This window comes from Pantherophis guttatus, chromosome 2 (genome assembly GCF_059756535.1).
Source record: "Pantherophis guttatus breed Tessera chromosome 2, ASM5975653v1, whole genome shotgun sequence".
NCBI lineage: Eukaryota > Metazoa > Chordata > Lepidosauria > Squamata > Colubridae > Pantherophis > Pantherophis guttatus.
Window position 1 is genome coordinate 45985421 of NC_142064.1, and position 17349 is coordinate 46002769.

At 40.4% G+C, this 17349-nt stretch overlaps 1 protein-coding gene across 2 annotated transcripts in view; it reads right to left on the bottom strand.

The window, feature by feature from the left end:
• ST8SIA4 (ST8 alpha-N-acetyl-neuraminide alpha-2,8-sialyltransferase 4) overlaps positions 1–16993 on the bottom strand; it is a 97122-nt gene extending 80129 nt beyond the window's left edge. Inside the window, exons 1-2 of one of the 2 annotated variants that reach the window (XM_034440740.3) lie at positions 16515–16993; positions 3153–3284 (exon numbers count right to left, since the gene is read on the bottom strand). In XM_034440740.3, coding sequence (XP_034296631.1) covers positions 3153–3284; positions 16515–16627 — 245 coding nt within the window. In that variant the 5' untranslated portion in view covers positions 16628–16993. Of the gene's footprint in view, positions 1–3152; positions 3285–10786; positions 10963–16514 lie in introns of those variants that run through there. The other variant, XM_034440741.3, reaches the window with a different exon arrangement.
• Between the last annotated feature and the right edge of the window lie 356 nt (positions 16994–17349).

Genomic DNA, 17349 nt, shown 5'->3' on the forward strand with positions numbered 1-17349 from the left:
TATCATCTCTTATTTCATCGTGCTTTATTGCAACCACTTCTTTAATTGACTTTATATCCTCCTCAACTTTCTTTAGTTTCCCTTCCACAAGTACTGTTAAATTATTCATTGCTGTGGCTTGATTATTCATAGCTTCTTTCATTGCTGTTGCTTGATTGTTCATGGCTTCTTTCATAAATTCTTTGAAGTCATTAAAAGCAGCCTCCTGACTCTGAATCAGCCGGAAGTTGTGCTTTCTGTGTCACCACTGACACAACTGGAGAACCTCCCCCTCCTTTAACAACTCCTGGCTTAACTTGTTTAGAAGCCATCTTTTTTTTTCTCTTTTAAAAAGATCTTGTTTTTTTTTCAAAGCCTCAAAGTCCCTTGAACAACTTTAAAATACTTGTAATTTATAGTCTCTAATTTATCAGGCAAGATTGTCTTTTCTCCACAAGCTCTCACTTCCCAGCAGCTTTAATCCACTCTCCCAGTACAAAGTTCTCAATAAGCACTTTCGTTTCTGATTTCACTTTCAAAACCATAACAAAGACGCCATCTTCAGCCTCCAGCTCAAAGAAATTCAGTTTGAAACAAAGTAATTCGGGAGCTAAGCTCTGTTACTTTTAATGCTTGTTCTCCTGTTTCCGCTCTGCCTGCGCTTGTAATCAGTCAGACTCATTTTTTGACAGCAGGATCAGTCATGGCTTCTAGCTTTGCTTCCAGAGTCGTCCCGACTTCGGAGCTTCTTGGCAGGCTGGCTGGGGAGCTCTCACCCTCCACGCCTCTGGAATTATTCCAGAGGACTTTCGGGGAGATCTACTCTCGCCCACCGGCTCTCCTCTCCTTCTTTTCCCAAAGGGGAGGTTTTTCAGCTGCCAGACAGCCGATTTGCGCTGTCAAAGCGGCTTTTACAAAGTCACAGGGCTGACGGTCTAAGGAGACCGTCCACGAAGCCTGCGGTGCCAACCGGAAGTCAGTTATACAGACATTTCAATGTTTCAATTTTATGTGATTTTTAAATGTTTCAGATGCACCTACATCAAATGATTCAATAATGTAGAAAATTAAATTTAAATTTAAAAAATCATATAATTTAAGCATAGTAATGGAGAAATAGCCATTTACAATTTTATATCTACAAATAAAGACTTCTTCCTACTTTTCCTTCTTTCACCAATTTTGGCCTGCATCCTTCCACCTGCATCCTTCCGCCAACCCAAAACTCTCCAAAAGGAATCAAGTTACATTTTACTTTTGTGATTAATACCATGAAAGCAATGTGATTTCACTTCTCTGATGCCTAGAAATGGCATAATTTACCTCATCAAACCAACTTGGATGATTTCTTCTCAGGGTTTTTCCCTAGCACCCATCAAAGAATCTCCAAATTGGGTGATTCAGAGGCATGCAATGAAACAATCCAGCCTAGAAAATACTTCATATCTAAAGCAGGCTGGTGTGGAAAAGCAGTGCTTTCTCCATGATGCTCTCAAAGGCAAAACACCCTCCAGATTGTTTTGATCTTTCTCAAACACTGTGTAAGACATGTCCTCCCTCTTCCCTCATGTGCTGGTCAAAGCCGAGTAGCCTTTTCTCGGCAGCATGCCCGAAGGAGATAAGTAGTATCTCATCTGCAGTCTCACCAAAGTTTCTGGCAAGTGGCCCAAGGATGCTCTAGGCCAGAAAGCTCCAGAGCTCAATAAGGGAATGCCTGCATTGTGTGCTTAACCTGCCCAGCCTGAAATCAATTTCAACAGCACTGCAGGGGAAGATTTGTCTCAGCTTTCTCCTGGAGGATTTCTCAAAAACTTTCATTGCATGAAAAAGCTGAAAGGGGCTCTAAAACAAATCAAGGTAAAGCAACATAAATACTTAATATTTTCTTTTAGAAGAGAGAGATCATATTGCTTTTTAAGGAGCTACAAGGAGGTGTTTCATTCAAATCTTAATCAAAGTGAAGTACTATCAAAGTTATACACAGCCCTACTAACTGCTGTTATTTGTTGTTGCTTTATTTCCAAGATATGGTTCAAGTATGCTGTGACTGTTTAATCCATGTTCTCAATCTCAGGGCAAGGTATTTTAATTTGGGAGGAGAAGTTCATGCAACTACATTTGATGGCGTATCCAGAGATTTCCCCATATCTTCTAGTTCTCTACCTGCACTAATTTTTATGAAGGCTATATACTATTCACTTGTTGCTCAGGATATTCAGATCAGCAATTGATAGAGCCTTTATATTAGCATTCCATAACAGTATGGAATTTATTCTATAAGGATTGTGAATAAAGAAAACTTTAAAAACTTAAAATATCCTCTCCCTTGCTTTCACATCAGACAAGTAATTTTTAGATACCTCTAATAACATATTCTGTTCCTTTGAAGTTTAGCAGAAGATAAATGTTCACCCCAAATTATCAAATACACCATTAGTTGTGATCCTGATTATTTCCAAAAGACATTTCTCTTCCCATCTTCACAACAGTTTTGGTCACATGAATACACAACTATAGAGACATTTGTGGTTTCAACTGTACCTTCCGCTTTTTACTGTTTTTCTGATGGCAATTAAGAGAAAGAGCTTGGGGTGAGGCAGTTAATAAGAGAGATATAGTAGAAAGAAGGTATATTTTCTGACTTCTGAAAGAAGTGCTTTGCAAGGACAATTCAAAGATTTATCCAAAAGGTGAATCTTCAACAGTGGCTACCAGATGCTCCTAAGAAGTTGATGTGCAGCAAATATCAATAGTATATGTCCTGTTTTAAATATAGTTAAATTCTAGCTAAAAATCCTATCTAAAAATCAATCTCAAACCATTGATTATCAGTATAATTTACTTTCATATTTCTATTTCATCACTCTGAAATATTAAATGTATGCAAACATTAGACACAACCTATATATACAAGAAGCTATTTCAGTTTAACATCTTTTAGCATTCTGGTCAAAGTTGCTTCATGACTTTTTCCCAAGAGAGTCAAGATCTTCTGCAATTTCACAAATCCATACAGTACTGCAGACCGAGAGAAATTTATTTTCCCATGATTATTCATCTTCTAGAATTTTGTATCCAGCGGACAAGGCTAAGTAAAAAAGGTTTCCCAGTCTCATCAAAGCTGCAAGCTATATATATGAATGAGTATATGCTGTATTATTTAAGATACTAACCTTATTTCCAGCACCAAGGAGGAATTGATTTTCCATCTTTCTACAGAATGCTGGAACACTGAAGAGCCACTCTTCCGGCTTATTTTATCGGAGCTATTGACCATTGATCTACTTAAACTTTGCTCACCATCTCTGAAACACAATGTAAAAAAGAACAAAAGGTTGTTAGCTCAGAGATTAGGCAAAAGCCTCCTTTGGTATCATTTCACAAATACCAGCTACAAGTTTGGGTTTTTTTAGCAATAGCAATAGCACTTAGACTTATATACCGCTTTACAGCCCTCTCTAAGCGGTTTTACAGAGTCAGCATATTGCCCCCAACAATTTGGGTCCTCATTTTACCCACCTTGGAAGGATGGAAGGCTGAGTCAACCTTGAGCCTGGTGAGATTTGAACTGCCAAATTGCAGGCAGCCGGCAGTCAGCAGAAGTAGCTGTAGTACTGCACTCTAACCAGCATGGTTAGAGCACCACCATGGCTCATTTTAGATTCTTTTTTTCTTCCACCTTTATTACTTTATGAGATGACAAATATCTAATACAAGTAGTCCTTGACTTACAACTACAGTGACTATTCAAACCTACAACAGCACTGAAAAAAGTGACTTTTTTCACACTTACGACCATGGCAGCATCACCATACTCACATACTCAACACTTTGGAATTGGCATGTATTTTTGACAGCTCCACTGTCCTGGGTCATGTGATCGTTATCTGTAACCTTCCCAGCTAGTTTCTGACAAGCAAACTCAATGGCGTTAGCCAGATTCTCTTAACAACTGCATGATTCATTTAACAACTTCATTCATTCATTCAACAACTGTGGCAAAAAAAAAAGGATGAAAAATGAAGCACAACTCAGTTAACAACTACGGCAGAATTTTGGGCTCAAATGTTGTCATTAAGTTAAGGACTACCTGTTCTTTCTCCTTCTATTTTCAGCACAACAACAAACATACTTTATTTTTATTTTACATACTGGCTTCCACTGAATGATTAGAAGCTGAAACATCCTTAAAACTGGAGGGTTTTTTTTTCCTTCTATTAACTGACTGAATCTTTGGCCATTATTTATTTGCTAGGTTCAGCTGATAATGCATTATTAACTATAATTTGAAATGTCAGCAGAATTCCATCAAAAGTAGGAACTCTCTATTTTGATTTGAGGTATAGTTACTTTCCCATAATTGTAACATGGTTGGATCAGATTAAAGTCCTTTTAATTAATTAATTCCACATCATTATTCACCTATCAGGTAAACTAGACAGGAAACGTGATTAGATGAATAAATTCTGCTTTACTGTAAGACTACGTGTTAACAGAATCTTGCAAGTCTGAAAGTATAACCTTATGACCAGCACCTTTAACTGCCTGACCAGGGTGGGTCCTTCCTAAGTTTCTTTCTCTGACTGTTAAGCCACTGGGGGTTCCTTCTGCTCTTGTTTGATTGTTTGCTAGCAGCATCTTTTCCTCTCATTCTCCAAGGTCACCCACAAAATCCATTACATCATCGTAACAGTCATGTTGGGAACACTGAAGTGCTTCCAGGTTGAAAGAATTGAACAGTGACATCACCATTGCCCAGGGAATGCCAGTGGGGGCTCCTTTCTTGTCCCCATTAAAATGTTCACCAAAGTGGTACCCTTTTATATACTCATGGTCATCCAGTTTCAAACTGCTAGCTAGGCAGGAGCTGGAGCATGTGACAGGAACTCACCCGTCCAACATCAACAACTGGGACTTGAACACGAACCTGCTGAACAACAACCCAGAATCCTAACCTTATGAACCACAATGCTCCCCCATCATAACAGCTATCAGGATATTAAAGGGATTCCTAAAATACACCCATATGAAAATAACTCTCATCCTTTAAATCCAAATCAAGTGGTATTTAGAAGCTAGCCTTAATATAATGTATAATTATCATGACCTGTACCCATTAAAATATTTCCCTAGCATGTATTTCTTATTAATTTCTTTTAAATCACCTAAACCATGGGCCTGTTGGTTTTAACTACTTTCAGTCTGTCAGTGAAAATTAAAACCAGATTGCTTATCAATATCATTAGTCTGTTTTTCAAGACTGTTTTTCAGACTGTTTTCATTTTTGCAATGAAGACACATGCATAGAATTAATTTTAATATTCCTCTTCTCTATTTCTAAACAAGTAGTCAGAAGCCAAATTAGAACCAGAACATGAAATGGCTCCTCACAAAGGTCATATTCCTTATACTTTGTTTGATCGAGTAAACTTGTTACAAATTTACTTGTAAACAACTAAGATGGGCCATTTCAGTGAAAATCTCTAATAATAAATCAACCCTATTATTACTCACTTGAGTGTGATATTCATCTTAGTTTAGAGAGCAAGTCTGTGTAACCAAATATAGAAGGAGAAAGCTATGTCCACTATGAAACATGACATAACCCATAAGACAACCTATTGCCTTCAGGCCTACTGGGAATGTAATTCTCTTATCAACCTGGCTCATTATGAACATCACAGAAACATCTTCTTTTCCATTGTTTTGATTTATTACTGGAAGAAAGAGACAGGATGCTCACGTTGCTTTCTAACTAAAGCAACTACTCAAATTATAAGTATTTACCCTTAAATAGACTATTAACTTTGTTAACTAGACAAGACTGTGAGCCATTGGGTCATCCTTTGAGAGAAAGGCAGTTTGATATGACCAGAATGAACACTAAATTGTGGGTAGCCATATTTTGTTTATATCAATGCTAAACTGTCCTGTAATCAATTAATAAGAAAGGTATATATCATAAATCGAAAAATAAATGTAGTGGCCAATGAGCTTCAATAATAAATCAATGTTTATTTACCTAAACAGATAAGTAGAATGACCATGGGCAGGCAAAAAAGCAATGGGAACGGAAGCAACTTCTGACTTCCTGCCAGCCTCCCCATTGACTTTGCTTCTGGGAAGCTGGTGAGGACCATCAGAAATCCCAATCCCAATGTGGGAATGCTTTGTGAATAAAACTATGATAAGAACATCATAGAAATTTCAATTACATGAGAGTAATGGGTCCTGGATTTTTATGCATTTTTAAATTAGCAGATTTGATTCAAAAATGATTGTGGTATTAGCAGCATTTGGGCTAATTTGAAAGTACAAACAGTTAAGCACAATGATATTTTAGTAGTATAAATATAGATTAAGTCATTAGATAGGTGTTACTGCATGCAGAAGGGTTTTCATCTAAGTGAATTTGGGCAGTTAAGTTTAAAAAAAAAAATCCCAAAAGAAGGAAATCTCTAATGTGTTTATACTGTTTCCAAGAGGTCAATAATGTCTTAATATAAAGTAAGAGAGAGAGGAGATTTGACGGTGGTTGTTTTTTCCATCCCAGGAGCACAGTTATTTTACAATTCGGTTTTTATGCTGGTTTTATACCAACTGTTATGAGCCACCCAGAGTCTATGACTGGGGCTCTCATGAGATAAATGCATCGACTGATGCCTGAGAAAATCTAGTTAGTTTCGGGAACGTAAGAAGTTGTTTCATACAAGGTCAGACCATTTGTCCACATTGACTTGTACCATCTGAGTAGCAGCCAACAACAGCTTCAGTTAGAAACCCTTCTCACATCCCACCACATAAGATTCTTTAAATGGAAAGAGGGCCAGCAACTGAATCTGAAGTCTCTGGCATGAAAACTATAAGCACTATATAAAAAAAATGTTTTGCCCATAAACATCACACAGTAAAATGTTTTTGCTTCTATGTAGAACATATCAACAAAGCAATGTATCAAAAAGACAAATCTGACGCAAGGGGTACCAAACAAATACAAGCAAGCCATTTTACAATTAATTTTTTTTTAGAAAAAGAGCAGCTTTAAAAGTGATTGCATGGGACAGAACTATTAAAACATCCAGAGTAAACAAGAGCCACTGCCCTACCAATTAAATCAAAGACTCAGTTCAACAGATACATCTTCAGATTAGTCTCAATCGTGATTAAAGAGGGAGGGAATTTCAGTTAAGAAACCTCTGGCTGAGAATCAGCTGTTTTGGGTTGCCTTTCCATGAACCCTATGCAAGTGCAGCATCCTCAAGAGGGCCGTTCTGCTAAATCTTTACATTCCAGGCACAGATGTAACGGAGAAAGCAGTTGTTAGTTAGGAAAGCCTAAACTATACAGAGCTTCATAATATGTAGTCTAATCTTAGCTTGACAGCAAACTGGCAGCATCAGACTTACCACTGCTACAGCACAATTCACCAAAAAAAACTGCCGGACCCTAAAAGAATGTCGATTTCTGTCAGCTGCATATAGCAATCTCATGCCACACAACGATATTCACAAAGACTAAGTTGTGCTTCATTGCATCTTGAAGCTTGTCTAGGAGAACTCATAGGATCAATGACTGTATATCTGCTGGATGTGCATCCCATCCAATATGTATGATTGATTTACAGCTCAAAGTTGAACTTAAAAAAAAAACCAAGCAAATTTTATTTCAAACTTCATACATAGTAATTTTAAAATGGGGCAAGGAATACGAATACATATGCATTTACATACCCGTGTATGGATGTACATAATAACCTTTTCAAATTTAATGTTTTAAAGAATAATGATAAAATTTCTGGTGAACAATATTCACATAAATCATAGGGGACAGATTCATGCCAAAATTAATTACACAGCAAATCTCTGCCTTCCATGTCAATGCCATATGAATCAGTCCCTTTTAAGTAATAAACATACAACTGTGTGTTTATTTTTGGGTGATGTTACCTTCATCTCCTGAAGCAGCATCATAGGCCATTTAAAAATAAAATGATCAAACTACACTACGGGATGCATAAGAATTGTACAATGATTTTTCATTTGTATTGAATTTACTGTAGCCCCTTAGGAACTTTCCAAAAATGGCATGGGTGTTTCACAGTATGCGGTGCAGTGGTGGGTTTCAAATTTTTTTACTACAGGTTCTGTAGGTGTGGCTTGGTGGGCGTGGCAGGGGAAGGTTACTGCAAAATCCCCATTTCCTCCCTTTCAGCTGGGACTTGAGAGGCAGAGAATAGATGGGGGCGGGGCCAGTCAGAATTTTTACTACCGGTTCTTCAAACTACTCAAAATTTCTGCTACCGGTTCTCCAGAACTGGTCAGAACCTGCTGAAACCCACCTCTGATGCGGTGATATACATACACTGTATATATAATCATATACAGCATGATATGGTGGTGTAGTGCAGCACGGGAGTGAAGGCTTTGGAACTAGGATAAGTGAAAGGCAGCTTCAAGTCCACCATCAGTGATCAAACTTCGCTAAGTGACTGCTTTCTCAAGCCAAGTGGCAGAACCTAGAGGCAGAGTCCAAAGAGAAATAAGCTCTTATCAGGGGTGTCAAATTGGTGGCCCACAGGCCGGATGCGTCATGTGCAAGCCATGCCTACCCCAGCTCCGCGAAGGGGAAAAACGTCACAATACGTCATGTGACGATGTGATGAGGGTTGACACCTGTGCTCTACATAGACACAAATGGACTAAATTAAACTCTTTTTGAATTTCATTGACTCTTATCCAGCGCCAAATTAGTGCTAATCATTAATTGAGTAGGTTCTCATGCAAAGGGAGTAGTAGTAGTAGTAGTAGTAGTAGTAGTAGTAGTAGTAGTAGTAAATCAGTTTAACTGGAACTTCGCAGGTAGTCCTTGTCCTTTTGTACCTGACAGTTATTGTGGTAAAACCTGGAAAGGAAGAGCTGAGTTTGTTGCCTTGTGTTCTTGGGAAAAGGAGAAATACAAATCAGACAAATAATTGTCCCTAAAAGTACTTATGCTTAAACCACAGGTAATCGTTGACTTACAAGTCAATTGGAACCAGAATTTTCATTCAAGCAAGATGGTTGTTAAATGAGCTCCACTCAATTTTGCAACCTTTTTTTTTTACCATGGTTAAACAAATCATTGCAGTTGTTAAGTGAATCATGTGGTTATTAAGCAAATCGAGCTTCTTCTATTAACTTTGCTTATTGGAAACCAGCTGGAAGATTGTAAATACGATCATACGATCCTGGCACGCTGCAAACATCGAAAATACATGCTGGTTGCTGAGCGTAGAATAATTTTGATCATGTGACTGCGACATGTTACAATGGTCATAAGTGTGAGGAACAGTTGTAAGTAACTTTTTCAATGCTGTTATAACTTTGATCACTAAACGAATCATTCATTTAGTGATGTTGTGGCCCGTATGAAGCCTGTGCAGCTAGTAGCTGATTCAGACAGCGAGGAGGCTGGTGTGGTGCTGCACCAACAGCCTGTGCAGCTGGCACTCGAGTCGGACAATGAGGAGGCTGGAGAAGATGTGGTGCCAGAGGCGGGGATTCAGCCAGGGCCTTCAGAACCTCCAGAAGCTTCCTTAAGTAAAGAGGACAAAGAGGAGGAGCCTCTTCTCGATGCACGGGTGCACAGAGCTGCCAAAAGGCAGGAGTGGCTCCTCAGGAGGAGGTCTCCTCGAGAGTAAGGCTTGGGGCTAATTGGCCCTTAGCCTATTTAAGGAGGAACGCCAACTGAAGCAATTTGCAGGGAACAACTTAGTTCCCATACCTTCGTGTCTTGTCTGGCTTATCTTATCAGCTTCCTGCAAATTGCTTCTGGGCATTCTGCCAACCATAGTAAGCTTTCAGTTATTATTCTTTGAATTCTTGGCGGCTGTTAATGCAATTAATTAACAGCCATTGTTGTAAAAGACTGGTTTATTCAGTAAACTAAGGTTTGAATGGACTGTGTGTGTGCTGCGTTCTTTGGGGTCCGTAGCTGGGGCAGAACAAGTGATCATAACAGACCTTAGCCGTCAAAATATCTTGAAAACCTAGTTAATAAAAATAATGATGATAATAATACAATGAGCCACAGTGACGCAGTGGTTAGAATGCAGTACTGCAGACTACTACTGCTGATCACTGGCTGCCAGCAGTTTGACAGATCGAATCTCACCAGGCTCAAGGTTTACTCAGCCTTCCATCCTTCCAAGATCAATAAAATGAGGACCCAGATTGTTGGGGGCAATATACTGATTCTTTACAGCCCTCTCTTAGAGAGGGATGTAAAGCACTATGAAGCGGTATATACTGTAAGTGCTATTGCTATACCACAGTCTATTTAAAAGTAGTTTAGGAAATCTGCACGTTCCTGCTTCATGCTATTTCTCGAACTTCAAGCTAATGTTCTTGGTCTGTTGGACATTTCCGGTTTATTTTTATCCTCAGTTATCATTTTTTAATATTCCTTCTTACTCTTTTATAACAATTTTTAAGGAAAATATTGTTTTTTACATATTGTCAATAAACAGCATGTACCAATATTTTTCCATTTCTCATGTGTAACTTATTGTTAAGTTTTGTTAGCTAATCATGTCATCCAAATCAGAATCAGCCATTTTGGCAGGTGCTTGAGGTTTGGACAAGGTTAGTCACAAAGCTGTGCACAATGAAGCATGTGAGAGTTAAGATGGTGTGGAGTACCTCAGTATTCTACATCTCATCAACTAAAGTTTTTTGGAGCTTATTCTGTTTTCAAAATCTGTTTTCAAAATCATTAGGATAAGCAGTTTTTAAATCTTGAAAAATGAATGAGAATTTAGAATACTTACTTTGAACTTGATTTTGCCTCTGGTCCTTAATTAAAATGTTTTTTTTTAATGATTCCAAAGTTGTTTCTATGCTGAATCTATGCTGCTTTCCATTCTGTTTATATTTTTTCCTGCTTCTGTCAGCAAATCTTTACTTTAAAAAGGCCACAATTTTTCTAGTGAAACTATGATTCAATCTATTATAAAAGGGAATTTATAAACAAATTTAGCAAAAAAAATCATCTGAAGAGTTCAAGAGTCTTCATATAAACTCTTACCACAAACTAGGAAAACATTATTTCTTGTGGCATTAAGTAGAACTCATACCAGTTGAGAACACATTTTCAGATAGCTTCAAATCTTCCATTTTTATAGTTCAATTCTGTAAAATTTATTCAAACATAAATGTCAGTGTGTCGTATTTCCACTGAATTCACCATAGCTAGCCTCTTTGCCCTAAACTTGATTTACAGGTTCAATAAATAAATAACATTCTTGATATGTATCTTATGATGTGTATTACAGTCTTAATAACTGGAGCTGCCTTGACGGAGAAACGGTGCGTAGGAGAAGCGAGAGACAGTTGAATGTTTTGATTTACGGTCAAAAGATGAGTCTTTGGCAGAAAAGTCACTTTTGTTATGCTATATAGAGTTTTGTTTGGAAAAGGTACTACTGCCATAATTTGACCAATGATCTGACAAAGGCTAGTTTGCCTCCCCCGACAAATCCCTTTACTTTAAAAAGTTATATTAATATTATAAACTTTTAACTGACATTACAATTCAGAGAGCATCATTATGCAATCTTGTTATTGGCTTGCTCACGCTGATTTCAAGGAATATTTGTTTTCTCTTTTTTTTAATACTCAGAAAAATCAAGTGGAACATTTCTGCCTCCATCTCAATACAATAAAATGTTATATTTTTTTCTTGTAAAGCAAGCAATATTTTTAAAATGCTTTGTGCCTCACTACTAATTATGTTAGTTTGAATATAAAGCAATGTTCGCTTTTATTGAATGCCAGCAAACACAAAGTTTTAATTTCTAATATCACTGAGACAATCTCAAAACTCAACAAGCAATTAGGCCATTATATAGGCCTCCAAGATCTGAGATCAGTGGTGGCTAGAGGGATGCTAGAGTTGGGATACATTTACTTTATTTTGATTTTGGTCCTTGTTTCTTTATGGATATTAAAAATATTCCAACTTAAAATCTTTCAAACAGTTATTAAATAGACAATTACAGAGTTAATGGATATACAATAGGAGAAAAATATACAACCGTATAGATTTAGGTAAGTACGTGATAATAAAGCATATTAACCTTTAGTTATAGCTATTGCTGTAGTTTTCCAACTGCCATTTTTTTTTAAAAAAAATGCTAAACATTCAAGTAATATATAAGTAAAATTAAATGTAATAAAAAAAACATTTAAAATGAAAATGTAAAATCAAGTATTCAGGACTTCTGTCTTTTCTTTTTCCCCTAACCACTATTATTCAGATATTTATACTTTGCTTTAAACTTTTATAGCTATTCCTTGAACTTAGCATATTAAAGCCAATCAGATGGTTCGTTACCTTTTTTCTTTAGCTCTGACCAAGTCTAAAATATCTGTAACTAAAATTCCTATCCCATCATCTCCAGCCAATATGTTAATGGCCAGTGGTAATCGAAGTTCTTCTGCAGAACACTGGAAGACACCAAGTCATTGCAGTAGATCGTTAATTTGCCAGCAAAGAAGTTTCCAAATAAATAAAATATAAAATATGTGAAACGATGGGGGAAAGATAGCTCATTTTACTGTGACTGAAGGCACATGTGTATCAATAAAAGAGAGGCCAACTTTGGCAGTAATTCCATTGGGGATTTCAATCATGTTTTAGACCACTTTGTGCTACAACAGATTAACCAACTCACTCGGAAAGTATCATCAATCAACTCTCAATTCTGCATGTACTGGTATACCTGTGAAAGTAGATGACTTATTAACCCTTCTCCACAAGCACACATTCAAAGGATAATGCAAACTGTATTTTTCCTCATCTCTCTGCTAGTAAGAAAGCATTCAAGAACCCATGAATATACCGTATATTCTGGGAAGCAATTAAAAACAGACTTCAACATGTTCTAAAGTTGGTTTTTAATAGATCAGACCTGCCCCAGAAAACAATGGTTTCAACAACTTATTCTGGAAAAAAAGTGAACAGCCTACAGAACTATTTCAATGAGAGATTTTTAATATTGGGCGGGAAGACGAATAGATAAATCCATAAAGTTTTAGAAACAAATTACGGTACAGAAATCAAGAGGTAAATTAGCCTGATTTATTTCAATCCCACACCTCCTTTCCTCTGGTCACTGCTCTTCTTGACCTTTTAGCTTAAACTTCAAGGGAGCCTGAATACCTGGATTATAGAAATTAATCCCCAACCACAGCTTTTCAGAGCACTTGTCAGTTTTAACTAAGGTTCTTCTCAACCAGGTATCCCCAAATTTTTCAGTTCATCAATCCTTTTGTGAAGTTTTATATGGCTTATTGACACCATCAATGATTTATTGACAAATAACACTACTCTAATAATACTATAAATGACAATGATAATAATAACAGATGGTCCCATCGACCCTTGGGGAATCCCTTTCAAAACAATTTTAGAATCGCAATGACTGAAGATTGACTTAAAGCAAGATGACACAGGATATCTGCCAGATGTGGGCTATTTCTGCGCCACTGGCTGCTGTACAGGTCTTTCGCTGTTTCTGCTACCAAGTGGTTTCACACAGTTGTATTTTTTCCCCACTTCTGTAATTTCTGAGGACTCACCGAAAGCACTGAAACTGCCAAAATGAGTATCATGCAGTTGCATTTCCTGAGGCTGGGGTTCCTATTGGGGTGGGGGGTGGCACAACACTTAGCAAACTCCATTCTGACTTCTATGAATTGTATCCACGGTCTACTCAGATGCTGTTACCCAGATTAGAATTTGACTCCTTGGCCACGCATGATTAGCACTACTACTTCTTTGCACCCCAGAGCATGTTCATTAACTGTTTCCTCCCCTCTTCTTCACCCTGCATGCAACCACAAGATCTGCCACCTGCCAGCACACTTGATAGCTAAACATTTCATTCTAAGTATGTGAATAAACTAGCACCTTAAGGATGTGTCTAAACTCCAGCCTTCAGGAGAATGATTTGTGGTTGTTTTTACTCAGGCAGGGAATGCTTAGTGGGAAAAGAAAGGAATCCAGGGGGATCTACCAACCCTTTTTCCTAAGTTAGCTCCATAAATAAAGAAAACACAGCTTGTGGGCTGTTTCCTGCAGCAGGAAAATATATTAGCAATGAGAGAAGCACAATAAATGCTGCCATACTTTTTAACAAGCTTAAGGGTTGCTGTAGGCGCTTTAACCAGAATAGATGTGTTGCATTTCTCTTTCCAGAGGGTTATCCCAACAGTTTGGGAAAGCAGAGGTGTAAAGCTGTAGGAGCTGCAGCCAGTGTTTGGCAGAAGAGAGAAATCCAAGAATCGTGGCTAACAAAGAAGCTTCATCTTTTGTCTCTGCTGGCACCACAGAAACCTTATCACCGAAACCCATCCAGTGGTGCAGCACTTTTCCTGTTTGTGCAAACCTCGCAAAAGGCGGCAAGGGTTTGCAGACCACGCTCACCAAAAAGGAAACGCCACCGCGACGCTTCCTTCTATTTTATTTCCTCGGGTAGAGAAGCACAAAACAACCGATCAGACTGATATTGCCAAGCTCCCCCACTCTCCGGTTGGGATGTATCGGGGCGACCGTACCCCGCCCGCGAGGTGAGAAAACCGGAGCAGAAACAAGGATCATCGCTAGGCTAGAGGGGTGAACTTCCCTCCCCCTCCCCCCCTTCTCGCCATGCTCTGTTCCTGCAGCTGGAAGGTTTTGCGAATGGGTTGAGATCCGCAGCTTCGCCGAGGAAAGAGACCGTTTGCAAAGAAAACGCGACCTGGGAACGGGACTGTATAAGGGCGACGTGGAAGGAGGCGAGCAGTTCTGGCTGCCACGCATCCTCAAGTCTCCCGCCTTTCTATTCGAAACGCTGCAGCCTCCGCAGGCACCCACGGGTTTCTCGAGAGGCTAGGCAGGCGGACACGCATGAAAGGTGTAGGTGCCGGTGGAGGGAGCAGGAATTGGGGCGGAGGCAGTCCAGGAAAGACACACACACGCACACACACCCCTCTCCACTGCCGACAGCATCTCCTCTCTTTGCTGGGCGAGGAGGAGCTGGGAGGGGGGGAGGCAAGACTACCTACCCTACCCTAAACGGCACCGCCGTTCTGCTGCTGTACTGTTACGCGAACCACGTTGGATTTCCCAGGCACCGCCGGCTCCCCACCCCCTCGGGCACGCCTTCCCACCCGCCAACAGACATGCCTACACCAAACAAGCCAGCTTCAGATTTAAGTTAGTACCAATGGCAGCGTAATATATATATATAATATATCGACTATATATATATAGTCGAGTTATTATTTTGGAGGATCCGAGGAGGATGCTGGGTGCTGTTACACGCAGTAGTAGTAACGGCACCCAGCATCCTCCTCGGATCGTCCAAAATAATAACTCGACGCGGCTTGATCCCGCCCGTTTTTTCCCGTTAAGAAGCTCTCGTCAGGATTAAATGCAACGCTGTACCGTAAAATTGGGAGAGGTCCCCCCCCCCCCTTTTTAACTGCGCGCTGCGAACTGCAGTCTCGGGCACAGCTACGTCGCACTAGACGGGCTAAAGTTTTGTTTTGCTTGTAAAGTGGCAACGCAGTCGAGACGCGTGGCAATATGAATCATTTAATTGCCATCGTCTCAAGCGAAAATTAGCAGCAGCAGGTTTTGCTGCCACGAAGGACACCCAAGAAAGAAATAGGACGATGTGCCCCTCTAAATAGACGACCCGCGTCCCTAACACTCCTAGAAAACTTAAGCCTTCGGGAGACCGAGTGAGACGAAGCACAGTTTCATCAACAGCTGAGCGCAATCGGACTTGCTTCGGCGCTAATCCTGTTTAAATGATCCAAAGATGGGGTGTGTAACCCAGGTGAAGCGGAAAGGAAAGGGACATCAGGGTTTGGAATAAAGTCATTTTATATGAGCACTAACTTGGCAGTAATTCCCACTAAATTCCCGTCTAGGACAGGGGCGTTCCTTAATCCGCAACCATTCTCGATAAAACACAGGTGAACTTCTGCAAGGGAAGGAGGAGTGCCACTCCCCCAAACCAGCATTGTAACAAAACCCGAGCCGCTTCCAGCATCCCCGAGCTACTCTCGCTACTTCGGAACCTACCGACGCTTCCAAATCTCTAACGCGCCCTTTTGCTTTATTCCTCTTAGCAACTGCCCAGCCGTCGAATAACTCATTCGGGCGATCCCCTTTTTTTCCTTTCAACTTCTTTCCAAAACCCCGCCGTCATTTTCGCCTTGGGGAAATCGCCTCTCTCCTAAAGCCGGCCCTAACGCTCAGTTCTTACACCAGGGCGAAATCGCAGACTGCAGATCAAAAGGAAATGGGCGGTGGGGTGTGGGTGTGTGGAGAGAGGTCTTCACAACACCCCCCCCAAAAGATACACACCTACTCAATACAAGTTGGCGAAGGGGAGGGGGCTGAGGGGAGCAAACACCACCGGCCCTTGCACCTTAACGCGCATCCCGGCTCTCCTCCTCCTCCCTTTTGTCAAATACGTGTGAAAGCAAACGCTTTGCATTTACCCGCTGGGTTGCGCCTCCGGGTGCCCCTCGGTTCTTGCAATCTCCTTTGTCTTGTAAAAGATCAGGAGGATACTTATCGTGCAGATAGTCCACCTCTTCCTGATGGAACGCATGTCTCCCGCAAATCGGAATTCCTTCTGTTTCCTTTGTTTGGCAGGATGCGAGAGAAAGGGGAGCAAAGGAGAATAAAACAAAGCAGCGTTCAGCCAAAGGGTGTTGTTGTTGTTTTTTTCTTTTTTGAAAAAAGCAAAGGGGGGAAAAAAATAAAATAAAAGCCGGCTTGATGTTGTGGGAGGCGAGGCTGCCGCTGCTTTCCCTCCCACCCTCCCTCCCCCGCGGGCGAAGTCCTGCCCGAAGTCCACGCGCTCCCGAGCTCTGCCAGCAATTGCTGCTCTCCACCGAGCTCCTCTCACGCTGCCTTCTCGTTTAGGTAACAGCAGAGGCGGCAGCCGCCAGTCTCCGGGGCGTCACGTAGCCCCGCCCTTTCCCTGGCGGGGAAATGATGAGCAAACCTCGGCCAATAGGTGGCCAGAGGAGGCGGGGAACGCCGCTACCCTAACTTTAAAATGCGCCTCTTGGAGAAGAGAAGCGAAGCTCGGTCGGGGTGGGTTTCGCTGCTCGGTGGGAAGAAAGCGGCGAACGGAGGCGGCGTGACAGGTTTTTGGTTTTTTTTTCCCCTTCCCCCTTAGGTTGCGAGGCACCACCTCAGTGTTGCTTGGGCGCGCTTAGGCAGAAGTAAGTCCCCAGGAGTTCACTGACTCTCATTCCTGAGAGCCGTGAATAGGTATTTTGTTTTTGTTTTTAATGCGCTCGTTAAGATGGTCCGCCTCACCTT